Raw genomic sequence first — 16,137 nt, 5'->3', positions numbered from 1 at the left:
TTTTTGTCTCTCATGCTGGTTTTTGCCTTAAAGTCTGCTTTATCAAAATTTAATATTGCCACTCCTCATTTTTGATTGCCATTAGCTTGATATATTTTTCTATCCTTTAATTTTTAATCTGTTTGCTTTATGTGTAAGATGTGTCTCTTTTATACAGCATGTTAAAGGATCCTGTTTTTGTATGCATTCTACTATTCTTTGTCTCTTGACATTGACGTTCAGTGTAATTATCAATAGGTATGAATTGATTGCAGTCATTTTGCTGTGGTTTTATGTATGTGTATGTGTGGTCCTGCTCGTTTTGTGTACTCTGCATGTTTTCCTATGCTGGGTTCAATTTTTGTGCGCATTTTCATGTCTACTCTGTATATTTCCATACCTGGATTGAATTCTGGATGGCGTTGCGGTGTATGTCAATTTTACTTTGAGGAGGAAGCTCTTCCCCAGTTGTGCTTTGAGTGCCTTCCAACCTGAGGGGACGCTATATCTGACAATGTTCCATTGCTGTTCATAAGATTTTCAGTGGTTGAATATTCAGAAGTAGTTTACCTCTTCTTCTTCCTAGTCTGGAAGCTCAGCTGAAACCTGTCTACTAGTGGTGACCCTTGTTGTTGTTATGTGCCATGGAGTCAGTTCCTACTCATAGTGACCCTGCACAGGGTTTCCGGGGCTGTAAATCTTTATGGGAGCAGAAAGCCTCATCTTTCTCCTGCGGAACAGCTGGTAGTTTCCAACTGCTGACCCTGAGGTTAGCAGCCCGATTCGTAACCACTATGCTACTGATATTTAAAATAGTGGTGGCATCGTTTCCAGCATCAGAGCAGCATGAAAGCCACCACAGTATGACAAACTGACAAATGATTGGTGGGTGTAGTGATACTAAGTAGTTATTGCTCCAAATTTTAAAAATAATATCTTTATGCTTGGTTATAATGCCACTCTGGTATACTTCATGAATATGATTTTATATTATGTTCGTTAATGGTATTTGTGAATGTCCTTGCATGATGAAATACAAGGGGGTTTCAAAAGTTTGTGGAAAAATGAATGAAAAGATAATAGAATTTTCCCATGAGCTTTTGGAAGTCCCCTTGTATTTTGCAATTAAGGTGATATTTTTATCTGCTGTTTACTTTCAGCTAGCTCAGAAAGTATGCCTACATACATAAAATAAATATGTCAGAATTAATTGAATATACTTTCTTTAAAAGCATTTGAGATACTCTTGATCAGTTAGTAATTTTCAGTGAATTTTTTCACCGCTGTTTCATATAAACGTAGTTAAAAGATGAAAATATTTGGAACTATAAAGAGAGTAGAGATGAGGCTGGCTTTGATGTTTGTGGCAGTATTAGTGTAGAGAGGAATAATAAGAGCGTTTCTATTAAGGGGCGTCAAAAAGAAGTGCTTCTAAAATAGAGAAGTGTGATTCAGAAAGAAAACATTTCCTCTTGTGCTAAATACTCTGATAATCTTAGATTGTTTTGTGTTTCTTTGTTCTTTTAAAGAGAGAACTTGAAAATAGGAGAAGTAAAACTTTTTAAAGACATTTTCATCAAGTCTGCATAAAATCCTACAATGTTCACAGAATGGAGTCTCATTTCATATCTCACTTAAACACACAGATTTCCTTATTTGGATCCACCTAATGAGAGACTTATTTTAGAAGCTCTTAAACAACTTTACCAGTGTGATGCTATTGACAGGTAAAAACACAACAGCAATTATAACAGGTCTGTTTTTGAATAGCGTTTAAGTTTCTTTATCAATAGAAAATGATTTATTTGAATTGAATTAGGTGTTTTTCCTAAAATTAGAATTTGTCTTCAGTCTTTCTTTACGGCAATTCTGAATTTAAAAACTGTTTCTTAAAACCTTGTAAACATTTTTGTTTAATATTATATTATTTAATCATTTCTGAGTACCATTTGAGTGGCAGGCCTTTTTGCTGAGTACATAAAGATAATCAGAACTCCAGTTCACTGTCTCATACTTGTGTGTTGTTCGAAGACATAATAATTATCATTGTCTGTTCCTTGAGTGACCTCCCATTCTTTACTCATAGGCCATATGAGAGGGCTTCAAAAATTTCATGGTTAAATTCCATTGTCATTTAATTCCACTTTTCCTTAAGCTTTTTGGGAGTCCTAGTGTGGTACTGTAGGATCTGTACTGGAGCGCTAACCACAGGATTAGTGCTTCAAACCCACCAACTGCTCATTGGAAATCCTGAACAGGCTCTCTATGAGTCAGAAGTGACCCTATGGCACTGAACAACAAAGAACAGTAATGAACTTTTGAAGTGTATCTTTTGTTACACTGCCCTACTTAGCTTCATTGATTAATATGTTTGATGTATTAAGGCTCTTGAAAGGATGAGGTTCATCATCATTATGTTCCTCTTATCACTGACTACAGTGTTTCACGTTTTTGTGTTGAGTTGAATTTCTGGAATTGATTTTAAAAGATCTGAATTATATAACTCACCAAAGGTAGGAAGACTTAAGAATGTTTTGTTTTTGTTAGGAGTGGCCATGTGACCAGGTTGGGCTTGTCTATGGTGGAATTTCCTCTCCCTCCACATCTAACATGTGCAGTAATAAAGGCTGCTTCTCTGGATTGTGAAGATCTGCTACTTCCAATAGCAGCAATGTTGTCTGTGGAAAATATCTTCATTAGACCTGGTAAGAAGCTAATTGATCTTGTTTTACCTGTGAAGAGATTTAAGACTTGATCACTAATCTAGTAAAGTGAAGAAATAAACGTGATATATTTAATGATGTTTTCTTCCTTTGGTTTTCTTAATTATTAGGACAGTACAGACTCATTGTAGAAAATTTATAATTTACTAAAACACATAAAGTAGGCAAAAAAAAAAAAGACCTTTAGCAATTCAGCCTCGAAGAGTTACTACTTATATTTTGGGAAATAGTAAATATTTTAATTTGTTTAAAGGGGCCTAGATTTATTACATTTCATCTAATACATCATTTAGAAAAGCTATTTCAGAAAACTTGACGTGGAGGTTTGGTTTTATCTAAAATTGCTTGCTTTAGATTTGATTTTAATCTAAAGTAAGTCTATTTATAATCCTATAATAGAACTAGGTTTCCTTTGTAATTGATATTTATGTTCTGCTTTGTGAGATGATTAACAGGATGCCACTGAAACTTCAGTTGGTTGGTTAATACTGGAGGAGGTAGATAATCTACTCTAATCATGAAATTCTTAAAAATCTTATTGGAAATTGCTGGCGACCCAGATATAACTTAGAAATAGTCTCTACCATGTTAGTAATAGCACCTAGTGATCTCTTTAATAATAACTACCGTCAGAAGACTCATTAACAACCTGCGATATGCTGATGAGACAACCTTGCTTGCTGAAAGTGAAGAGGACTTGAAACATATACTTATGAAGATCACATAGCACAGCCTTCGATATGGATTACATCTCAATGTTAAGAAAACAAAAATCCTCACTACTGGACCAATAAACAGCATTCTTATCAATGGAGAAGAGATTGAAGTTGTCAAGGACTTCATTCTTCTTGGATCAACTGTCAACACTCTTGGAAGCAGCGGTCAAGAGATCAGATGACGTATTGCATTGGGCAAATCTGCTGCACAGGAACTTTTTAAAGTACTGAAGAGCAGAGATGTCAGCTTGAGGACTAAGGTGCGCCTGACCCAGGCCATGGTGTTTTCAATAGCCTCATATGGATTGTGAAAGCTGGGCAGTGAATAAGGAAGATCGTAGAAGAATTGATGCCTTTGAGTTGTGGTGTTGGAGAATACTGAAAGTGCCGTGGACTGCCAAAAGAACCAATAGATCTGTTTTGGAAGAAGTACAACCAGAGTGCTCCTTGGAGGCCAAAATGGCTAAGCTTCATCTCTCCTACTTTGGACACATTGTCTGGAGAGAACAGTCGCTGGAGAAGGATGTCATGCTGGGTAAGGTGGAGGGTCAGAGAAAAAGAGGAAGACCCCCAACGAGATGGATCAGCCAGGTGACATCATTGATGGCGTCAAGTGTGGCAGTGGTAGTGAGGTTGGCCCAGGATCGGACATTGTTTCGTTCTTCTGTGCATGGGGTCGCTATGAGTCGGTTCCGACTCGATGGCACCTGACAACAACAAGTTAGTTAGAACCCTTCTCTCACTCAGACATATATTTCAGGTGTCCTCTAACAATATTTTTTTTATTAAACTACAGATGAGTTTTTGCTAGCCTAGTATGGTCTTAGATTAACAGATTCTTTGCTCATTTTGTTATCATTTCGTCATTTTTATTCTTTTGTCCCTTTCCCATTTTTCTAGTGTAATAGTCTTAGAAATCTTTTTCTGAGGTGGCAGAGGAAGTAAAAAGTGTTTTTTATTAGTTGATCAAAATATAAGGAATATTTTCACAAACTTAGAATCCCCCTCATAAACACATTGTTTCAGAAATCATAATACTTACAGACATAAATAAAAATGAAATTAAAGTAATTGCTTAATAGTCTCTATGACTGAGCCAACTCATGTATGCCTTTGTGCTTTAAAGTATGCTCTACTAAGCATTGGAATTTCTGAAGTACAAAAAGAAGTTTCACTGTAGTTGTAATGAAAGCAATCATATATTCAGCATGGTAGCATGGACTTTACAATAGTTCTCACACCCACTTTAGTTCAGGAGGGCATGCACTGAGGTATATAATTAGTTAGACTGTTATTAGCAGGAAAGACCAATTCTAACCATACAATGACAGCTCATTTCTGGAACAGGTTATTTGTCCTTAATGACTCGTGATTTTAGGAAATGGTAGAAAACAGTTTGGCTATAGTTCAACTTTTTTTTTTTAACTTTTTATTGTGAATTAGTGAAGGTTTATAGACAACAGATGAAAGACCATTAGTTTTACATTCAACAAATAATGCACTTTGTTTCATCTTAATGGCTGCATTTCCCTCCATGGAACAACATTTTTTCCACTTCCTCCCTGTGGTTTCTATTTCCATTCCACCCACCTTTCCATCCCTTCTCATCTTTGTCCTTAGGTTCTTGTTGCCCCTTTGATTCTGAATGTTCCATCATTCATAGTGAATATACCTTACTAGTGTTGTTGTTTGCCCCCCCCACCCCCCCGCTCCCTCCCCACATACCTATCTACTGCTTGGCTGAAAGTTGGGCCACTGAGAGTGAGCTCCTTTCTAGGTCTGATGGGTGGTTGAGGGTCAGAGTCTCAGGTTCTTCCAGTCTCTCTCTCTGGCAAGTAAGCCTGGTCGTTTTTTCTTTTTAAATAATTTTGAGTTTCATTCCACATATTCTACTCCTCTCTCTCGAGGACCTTCTAATGTGATCCCTTTCAGAGCAGCTGGAACCATCCAGTTCTTCTGTTCTCAGAGTTGTAGAGACTGATGTTCACGTTTTATGAGTCCATTGGACTAATTGATTAAGAGCACCTACAATTCTCAATAACTTTTCACTAATAGCTGTACCTTAGAAGGTCGTTTATGAGCTTTTCATATTACAGAAGCAACTCACCAAAGTAGGATGTAGAACATTGTCTTTGTGGACTGTATTATGCCAGTTGACCCTGGTGTCCTGTGAGACTGTGATCCCATCTAAGAAGTTTTCATCATTTTGCCCGCTGTGTGCTCCACCACATTCATATTTCTGTTTGCAGGAAAGATACCAATACCTCTTTTAAACTCTTATGCATCTGTGGAATCTATTTAAATATCCTCTGTTCTTCCTTCCTTTTCCATCCAGCCTTTGTCTCTGTCTGTGTATGTATCTGAAGAACATTGTTGTTCCAAGGTTGTATATATATGTTTACCTCTCTTCCCATTAGCCCTTGTCTACCTCCCTGTGTCTTCACTTGTCATCATTCCCTTTTCTTGTATATTGCCGCCCCATTACCTGAGTTAACATGTTTCTACCCTCTAGCCAGTGAAGTACTCTCCTTTCCCTCTCACTCCTGGCAACCATCAAAGATTACTCCTTTTTTTCTCTTTCAAACTCTTTATATAGAGATCTATTTTTAAAAAGCAGTTAAACATATTTAATAAGGTACGTACTCTGCAAAGGTATCCTGGTGTGGTGCTGTGGGCTAAAGTGTCAGACTGCAAAGTCGTTTGAATTGCAAGGTCAGTGGTTCAGGCTCACCAGCTTCTCTTTGGAAACCCTATACAGGGTCGCTATGGGTCGGAATTGACTCGATGGCACTTCACAGCATACTCTGCAAAATGATGTTTGACAACGTTAGTCTTTTCTCCATTTATCTTGATTTATTTATTGGTCCAATGGTGAGTTTTGTGCTCTTTATGTTGAGGTGCAATCCATACTGAAGGTTGTGGTCTTTGATCTTCATCAGTAAGTATTTTGCTGATGAATATGTTGTGTATCCAAAAAATGTTGATTTTTTTTTTTTTTTTTAATGTTGTTGGATTTTGTTTAGAATTTTTGCATATATGTCACTAATAATATTTTTAGTGATGTCTTTGCCTGGTTTTGGTACCAGGGTTATGCTTGCTTCATAAAATGAATTGGAGAACTTGCTGTCCTTTTCTATATTCCGAGATAATTTGAGTAAAATTCGTGTCAGCTCTTCTCTGAATATTTGGTAGAATTTACCAGTAAAACCATTTTGGACTAGATTTTTTGTGTGTGGGAGTTTAATTACTTGATTATTAAAAAGGCTTGTTCAAGTTTTCTAGTTTGCTCTGTGTTAGTTTAAGTAGGTCATATGTTTCTAGAAATATTTCATTTCTTTTAGATATTCATATTTGTTGGAGCACAATTCTTCATAGTAGGCATCGTTTATTTATTAGACTTTATTTTTTAAGACAATTTAGAAAAAGTTCACCAAGTAAATGAGGTGTAGTCTGCTTCCCCGTTTGAGTAGTCTCTAGAGAAAATAAGATGGTCTCAGGAAAAACTCCCTTATTTGATATACATAGGCTCTTTGAGATAAATTGACCAGATCACTCCAGGTCTTTGCACATTTCATTTCTTCCAGCTTTTTGGTTTTTTTTTTTTTTTTAAGTTTCTCTGCGTTCAAGAACAAGTTTTAGTATTTTCTAATACCCACTTTGGTCTTTTCTTTCTTTCCTGTCTTTGTAATAACCATTGACTTTCTTCATAGATGATGTTCTTGATGTCACCCACCACTCCTCTATTCTTTATCCTTTAGTGTTCAGTTGTCAATCTGGGCTCTAGATCTCTGCTTGACTGGCCTCTTAGAGTGGGAAATATATTTCTTGTAGGAAGCTCTTTCTTTAGCATCTAATTCTGTGTTTGAAGGGCAGACTCAAAAGCCATGTTTTATATCTTTCCCGTTATAAGTGCTTTGGTCAGTCAGTAAGATATTTAATCCTTTAAGTTTAGAATCTTAATAAGCAAGGGTTTTGTATATCATTGAGAAATGATCTTAAGAGAGTACTTGTGTTCATTTTCATGTACTAGGTTTCATGTACTTGCTTTTTCTATCTGTTATCCTTTTTTTCATATGTTGTATCTTCTTGCCTCATTTTCTTATCAGGCAGTTTTTATTATCTTTTATACTGCAGACATTCATGGAACTTAGAAGAATTAAAAGATAGGGCATTTTGCATTTTTCCATGAACTTTTTGAAGTTTCCTTGTATTTGTTTATTCTTGTTCAGATAGATTATTTTTTAAGTTTGTGAGTCTTGGTTGTTGCTTTTTTGTAGACTCTTGCTTTTAAACTTGTTGCTTTGGGTTTTTGACACTGTGTTCTTAAATCCTTCATACATTTATTTGGGCTTCCTCATTTATACCCACTGTATGTTAGTTGCATGCATATGCAGTTTTTTGCTTAGTCTCTCTTTTCTGAACTAACTGGTTTCTTTAGAGTTTTTTTTTTTTTTTAATCTTTTTCTAGTCTTAAATAGACGTGCACATTCTCAATGATTACTCATTCTATCCTCTTTTTTTCCTCTGTGTGTATTTTTCCGTAAAGTTGAAGTAAGTAGTGTTTTCTTTGAATTATTTCTATGTAGTAATATGTTCAGTTGGGATACTTTTTTAAAAAAATAGTAATTAAGATTAGAGAAGTTAAAACAGTGGAGACTTACAAAGAAAAAATTGCCTAATTATTAATGAATAGCATTCTTTACATTGAAGCTCTATTTAATCAAGTACTATAAAGAATTCTCATTCACCAAATGGAAAAGTGGGACATAAGTGACTAGATGCCAAGGTAACTGGTCCTGATTTAAATGTCTTTTGTGATTTCCTATACCCACCATTCCCACTTAAGCTGTTAAGGAAATGTGTTGCCTTTTAAATAAAATCTGTAAAAAAAAAAAAATGTTCTTATAAAGATATTCTAGTAATTCACTGAGTTGAAGGTGTACCATCTGCCCATCCCTTTGGGACATGAAACTGAAGGTAAACATTGTACATTGTCTTGTCCTTTAACTTAGTTGTTAGACAGAAAGGATATATAATGCTTTTGAACTGGGAGTTAATTTCCTTTCACTGGTAAAGGAACATAGTAGAGTGAACCCTTGCCCTATTGTAATACATTAGTAATATATTAAGGTTTTTTTCCTAGAATCAAAGAAAAGGCCCTTGTACCCATAGAGATTTGTTTTTGAAGTTTCCATGTCTTTTATTCCTACTTCCTATCTTTCCTAGTGTGTGTATCAGTGTGGATATAATTTACCACATGTCAGCTTTGCTTTCATCTAGTGGGGGCTTGAGGGAGTCCTGGTATGGCACTGTAGGATAAGAACTGGACTGGCAACCACAAGGTTGGTAGTTCAAACCCACCAACTGCTCCTTGGAAAACTTACACAGGGTCGCTATGAGTCAGAATAGACTGGACTGCACTAAACAACAATTGGGGGCACGGTTTTGTTCTTCGAAGTTTTTGAGTAAACAGCATATCTTGCCAATGGCCAAAATTAAAATTGGGGTATGATTTCTCATTGGTCATATCCTTTTTTAGGCTGTGAGTATTTGAATCCAGATTGATTTATTACTTTTTAATGTAAATTGAGTGAAGGTTTGTAGAGCAGATCATCAGTTTTACAGTCAACGAATCGTATACTTCATTTCATTTCAACAATTGCAATCCCCTCCGTGTAGCATCAGATATTCCGCTTCTTCTTATTTCCATTCCACCTTCTTTCCTAACTAACCCTTTTGAATCTTGTCCTTAGTTAACTATTGCCCTTTTGATCTTGAATGTTTGACCATTCTATTGATATGCAGACCTCACTAGTGGCGTTGTTCCCACTACATGGCTGAAAATTGCGCCACAAGGATGAGTTTAGTTCCAGATGACCAACAGCCATAGTCTCAAGGTTCCCCCAATACCTTTCTGACCAGTTAAGCCTAGTCCTTTTTAATAACTTTTGAGTTTTGTTTCACATTTTCTCCCACTACATTCAGGACCTTCTAATGTGATCCCTTTCAGAACAGTTGGTAGTGGTAGTTCAGCACCATCGAATTCTTATGCTTTTGGGGTCATGGAAACTGATGTTCGTATGTTCCATTAGTCCATTGGACTAATTGATTTCAAGCATCTTCAATTTTCATAACTCTTATCCTCTACAGAGGAAGAGACCAATAGTTGTAACTCAAATGTGTGTTCAATGCTTTTAAGATCCCAGTTGCTATTCATAAAAGTAGGATGTTGAACATTGCAAGAGCATCCTCTTATTTATCTACAACACTATCAAAATTAAGAAATTTATTATTATTGATACAATTATCTATTCTGTCTTCCATATTCACATTCTCAATTGTTCCATTAATACTCATTACAGCTGTTTGATCCAGCATCCATTCTGCTATAAGGAGGATTTTCCTTTTCCTCAAATTATATACTCACTTACTTATATCAATATGAATTCATAGATTGCTATTTTACGTAGTGAGTTATAATCCATTACTGTTTTTTTTAATAAGTGGCACGGAGTTGGATCCAATTCATAGCAATCCTATACAGGGTTTCCAAGGAGCTGGTAGATTTGAACTGCCAACCTTGAAGTTACCAGTCCAGTGCTTCTCCTGCAGTGCCACAACAGGATTCCAAGCCAATACTAGTAGTATTTATTTTGATGCTCAGATTGCCCACATTGACCCAAGTAAGACCTTTAAACTGGGTATGTCCTTTTGATATGTTCACATTATTGTTTGAGCATTTTTTTACTTTCTGGTGCAAGAAGCTGTTCAGCCTCATTTTGTCTTTTTTCTGTTTCCAATCCTGGAATCATACAGAAGGAACCCTAATTCCTTTTAGTGGGGAACTGTGTTTGGAAACAAAATCTTCACTTAAAAATCTGTGCTCGGTTTTTTTGTTTTTGTTTTTGTTTTTTTGATGTGCCATTGCTTCTGAGCTCTCAGTACTCAGATAGGAAATATATATGAATGTTTGCATTTCTGTGTGCCTATTAAAAGCAAGTTTATAATGATATCTACTGTCAAAATGAAATACAATGTATAAAGCGTAATATCCTAGGCATTAGTGAGCTGAAATAGACTGGTATTGGCCATTTGGAATCTGACAATGCTATCTCTGGTTTGCTATGACGGGAACAACAAATTCAGGAAGAATGACGTTGCATTCTTCATCAAAAAAGAACATTTCAATGCAGAAGTACAGTGCTAGTATAATATCCAGATGACTACAAGGAAGGTTGGTTAGTGCCACAAGTACTCAGATTTACACACCAACCATTAAAGTCAGTGATGATGAAATTGAAGAAATATGCCAGCTTCTTTAGTCTGAAATTGATCAAATATGCGATCAAGATGTATCAGTGATTACTGGAGATTGGAATGTGCCAAGTTGGAAACAAATAGTAAGGGCCAGTAGTTAGAAAATATGGCTTCAGTGATAGAAATGATGCTGGAGATCACATGATAGAATTTTTTTTAATGTTTTATTGAGAATTATGTGATAGTTTACATTTTACATGGGAGAACATTAGCTTTACATTCATCCTATCATATATTGTTTCATTGCCATGGTTACAATCCCCTCCATGCATCATCAACCAACCAAAGGGTGTACCCTGCAAGTCTGCCCCTCCGGTCATCAGCACACATTCCTTTTCCCTCTCTGCGTGTAGAGTCCCCAGCCGCTCTGTCTTTCCATGTCATCGCCTCTGCCTCCATCTCTGGCGTTACTGCTTCTCTGGTACGGTCTCATACTCCACTCTTCTCCCTTGATGGTTCCAGGGACCTTGGCTCCTGGAATGCATAGTCAGTCACTCCTTTTGCTACAAAACGTCCACCTTTACAATTCCAACCCTTGCAGTCAGTTTTGATAATTATTCACCATTGTACCACCAGGGACCTATCACCATCTCCTTTCATTAGCCCTGCTCAAACAGATTGGATACTACTCAATGGACATGCGCTCTCTGGAACTAGGCTCCCTCTTGAAAGCTTGTAAGCCAGTCACTTCTTGCCTTTGTAGCCCCCACCCACATTTTGGGTAGCCAGTGTCCAAGTTGCCCATCCCTGTCTACTCTGTGTAAGGAGAGGGTGAGACAAATACCTTTTAAAACATCGTAAAACACATGGACCTCACCAGATGGAATGCATAGGAATCAAATTGACTGCATCTGTGAGAAAAGATAATGGAGAAGATCAATATCATCAGCCAGTTCAAGGCCAGGTGCTGACTATGGAACAGACCATTAATTGCTCATGTGCAATGTCAGGCTGAAGAAAATTAAAACTAGTCCACGAGAACCAAAATATCTTGAACGTATTCCACCTGAATTTAGAGACCGTCTCAAGAACAGATTTGAATATGCATTAAACGCTACTGACCAAACCAGAAGAGTTATGGATGACATGAAGAACATCGTAGTAGAGCCTAGCAAAAGGTCATTAAAAAGACAGGAAAGGAAGGAAAGACCAAAATGGATGTCAGAAGGGTCTTTGAAACTTGTTCTCCTGCGCTGAGATGCTAAAATGAATGGAAGAAATGAAGAAGTAATAGAGCTGAACAGAAAATTACAAAGGGCTGCTGAAGAGGACAAAGTCAGGTATTATAATGAAATGTGCAAGGACATGGAATTGAAAAACTTAAAGGGAAGAACACGCCCAGAATTTCTCAAGTTGTTGAAGAATTCTATGGACAAAGTAGTGAATGATGCAGAAAGCATAAAAAGCTATGGGAGGTATACATGGAATCACTGACCCAACAGAATGCAGAAATGGAACAATTTAAATAAAATCACATGCAAGTAAAATTTTGCTGAAGATAATTAAAAAACAGCTGCAACTACATTGACAGAGAAATGCCACAAATTCTAGCCAGATTCAGAAGAGAATATGCAACTAATGTCAGATTCATCTTAACTGAAAGTAGAGAATACCAGAAAGATGTTTACTTGTGCTTTGACTTTGTAAAGGTTTTGCTACTGTGTGCATCATAACAAACTATGGATAACATTATGAAGAATGGGTATTCCAGAACACTTGATTGTGCTTATAAGGAACCTGTACATAGTATAGACCAAGAAGCAGTTGTTCGAATAGAACCAGGGGATACGAAATGGTTTTAAGTCAGAAAAGGTGTGCACCAGAGTTGCATTCTCTTACCATATTTATTCAATATGTATATGCTGAGCAAATAATTCAAGAAGGTGGATTATATGAAGAAGAACATGGCATCAGAATTGGAGGAATACTTATTAACTACTTGCAATATGCAGATGTTTCAATCTTGCTGGAAGTGAAGAGGACTAAAATATTTAGTGATGAAGATCAAGGACTACAGCCTTCAGTATGGATTATACCTCAATATAAAGAAAACCAATTTCCTCACAACCGGACCAATAAATGACATCATGATAAATGGAGAAATTGTAAAAGACTTCATCTTGCTTGGATCCACAATCAACATTGATGGAAGCAGCAGCCAAGAAATCACATGACTTATTGCAATAGCCAAGTCTGCTGCACAAGACCTCTTTAAGATGCTCAAGAGCAAAGATACCAGTTTGAAGACTAAGGTGTGCCTGACCCAAACAAACGGTGGTATTCTCAGATAGCCTCATATGCATGTGAAAGTTGGATAATGAATAAAGAAGACTGTAGAAGAATTGATGCATTTGAGCTGGTTTTGGAGAAGAATATTTAAAGTAAAACTGGCTGAAGAAAAGACAAATTTGTGTTAGAAGAAATATGGATGAAGTACAGCCAGAATGCTCCTTGAAAGCCAGGTGGTGATCTCTCATACTACGGCCATATTATCAGATGGGACCAGTCCCTGGAGAAGGACATTGTGCTTTACAAAGTGGAGAGTCAGTATAAAAGAGGAAGACCCCCAAAGAGATGAATTGGCACAGTGGTAGCATTAGTGGGCTCTAGCATATCAACAATTGTAATGATAATGCAGGACTAGGCAGTATTTTGTTCTGTTATACATAAGGTTGCTTTGAGTTGGAACCAATTCAAGGGCACTTAACAACTCTGATACAATTCCATCCAATACCACAGAGTGCATTCTTACTCCTTTTCATGTTTGTAACTCCCTACTCCCATCAGGAGTCCTGGTATGGCTCTGCAGGTTAATATGCTGGACTGCAACGTCAGTTTGAGCTGCATGGTTGGTGACTCAAACTCACTAGCGTCTCCTCAGAAATCGATATGAGTCAGAACTGACTCAGCGGCACTTAACAACTCCATCAGGAGTCCTGGTATGTCACTGTAGAATAAACACTGTACTGCATGGTCAATTTGAACCACAATGTTGTTGTTATGTGCTGTGGAGTCAGTTCTGACTCATAGTGAGGACCCTGTACAGGGTTTCTGAGGCTGTAAATCTTTTTGGGAGCAGAAAGCCTCATCTTTCTCCCGCGGAGCTGCTGGTAGTTTCGAAGTGCTGACTGTGAGATTAGCAGCCCGATTTGTAACCACTACGCTACCAGAGCTCCTTCACAATGGCACCATTCAAACCCACCAGCTGCTCCTTAGAAACCCTGTGCAAGGATGCTGTGAGTTGAGACAGACACAAATGCACTTAATAACAACACAGTTCCATCAGTGACAGTTCTGGCTCTCATTATTCTTGATATGCTTACTCTTTTAATCAAGCCTAGAAGAAAGTAGTTACACTGTGAAAAGGAATCTTAAATAACTAGAGTTAAGTCTTTGCTTTACAGGGTTTTCTTTTTGTTGTTTTGTAGGTGAAATTTACATATTGTGAAATGCATAAAACTTAAATGTATTAATTCAGTAAGTTTTGAGGAATACATACTACTGTAGAACCCACAGCCATGTCGAGATACAGAATTATTTTTATTATTCCAGAATGTTCCCTAAATGCCCCCATCTGAGTTAGAAGCCACTCATCTACATCTACTCGGCCACTTTTCTACTTCTCTAGGTTTGTTTTTCCTGTCATGAAACTTCATATAAACAGAATTATATAGTATATACATTTCCGTGTCTGGCTTCTTTCAGTCAATGTGATGTGTGTATTAAGATTCATCTATATTTTGTGTCAGTAGTTATTTTTGCGGAATATTCCATTTGTATCACAATTGGTTTATCCAGTCTCCTGTTGATGAACCTGTTAAATTTTCCTTAATTGATGCAATTTATGAGTACAGCTGTTTTGACCATTTCTATGCAAGTTGTTTTTCTTTGATACTTAGGAAGGGAATTGCTGGGTCACAGAATTTATATTTTAGAAGCTGCTAAAACTTTTTCAGAATGGTTAATACCAGTGTAGAATCTCACCAGCAGTGTTTAAGACTTCATCTTGCTCTTCCTGTCTTCCTCAATATTTGGTGTTGGCAGTCTTCTAATTTTGTATTTCCAATGAAGCCTAGTTTGGTGCTGTTGGATAAGCATTGGATTGCTAACAGTAAGGTCAGCCATTCAGACATACCCACTGCTCCTTGGAAACCCTATACAGGGTGTCTGTGAGTCAGAGCCTACTTGACAGCACTTAACAATAAGTCAGAACAAACTCCATGACACTCAACAACAATTATTTACTAATGGTTTTAATATGCATGTTCCTGATGACTACTAATGTTGTTGTTAAAGGCTGAGTCAGTTCCAACTCATAGCAATCCTGTATAGGGTTTAAAAGGAGCAGCTCAGCTGGTGGGTTTGAACAGCTGAACCTGTGGTTCGCAGTCCTGTGCTGATCCTGCAACACCATAATAATCACCTTTTCATTTGCTTATTGGCCATTCACATGTCTTCCTTTGTGAAGCGTCTGTTAAAATCTTTTGTTCATTAAAATACGTTTCTAAATTATTGGATTATGGGAGTTCTGTATGTATTCTTTATGCAATTTATCTATTAGAGATAATTTGTGTATGTTTTCTTCCGTCTGTGGCTTGTCTGTTTATTTTCTTAAGAATGTATTTTAATGAGGGAAGTTTTGAATTTTGGTAATGCCCAGTGTATCAGTTTCTGCATCATAGCAGATGTTTTCCTTCATAAAGATTATGGAGATATTCTTTCTCAGATCTCAAGATGCTTTCTCCTAAAAAGTTTTCTGTGTCTGCCTTTATGTTCAGGACTGTAATCTAGCTTGAATCAATGTAATGATGTGAAATAGAGATCTGGGTTAGTTTTTTTCTATGTGGATATCCACTTGTCCCAGCACCTTTGTTGAAAAGATTTACTTTTCCCTATTGAATTGCTTTGCCAACTGTTTTGAAAATCAATATAATGTGAATCAGTGGTTCTATTTTTAGACTTATTGTGTTTCATTGATCTATTTGTCTATCTCTCTGCCGCATACCATTCTGTCTTGACTACATAGCTTTATGATAAATTTTTAAATCAGATAGTGGAAGTCTTTCAGCTGTTTTCTTTTTTTCAAGATTTATTCTAGATTCCTTGCATTTTCATATACATTTTAGAATCAGCACGTCAAATTCTTTTTTTTTTTTTCTTTTTTTAAGCCTTTTGGCATTTTGATAGGAGTCCTGTTGGACCCTTTATAGGCTCCTTGCTATTACCTTTTAACATACTTTTGCTATAGAGAGTACAATTATGCATCTTATAATAGCGTCACATAAAGTACAAGAAATCTTGCAACCGTTTAGTTTCATTTATTCCTCATCATTTGTGCAATTGTTAGCATATATGTTTCATTTACATATATTACAAATACCACAATACAAAAAAATAATGTT

At 36.7% G+C, this 16,137-nt stretch overlaps 1 protein-coding gene across 2 annotated transcripts in view; it reads left to right on the top strand.

The window, feature by feature from the left end:
- The window catches only part of DHX40 (DEAH (Asp-Glu-Ala-His) box polypeptide 40), a 56,834-nt gene that overhangs the window by 27,374 nt on the left and 13,323 nt on the right, over positions 1-16,137 (top strand). For both annotated transcript variants that reach the window (XM_006832374.1, XM_006832375.1), the window contains 2 exons: positions 1,626-1,706; positions 2,527-2,684. In XM_006832374.1, the coding sequence (XP_006832437.1) occupies positions 1,626-1,706; positions 2,527-2,684 (239 nt within the window). The remainder of the gene's footprint in view (positions 1-1,625; positions 1,707-2,526; positions 2,685-16,137) is intronic.

Source organism: Chrysochloris asiatica, unplaced genomic scaffold, assembly GCF_000296735.1.
Source record: "Chrysochloris asiatica unplaced genomic scaffold, ChrAsi1.0 scaffold00007, whole genome shotgun sequence".
NCBI classification, from domain to species: domain Eukaryota; kingdom Metazoa; phylum Chordata; class Mammalia; order Afrosoricida; family Chrysochloridae; genus Chrysochloris; species Chrysochloris asiatica.
The sequence above is the reverse complement of the archived record's forward strand: the minus strand, read 5'-3'. Positions and strand labels throughout refer to the sequence as shown.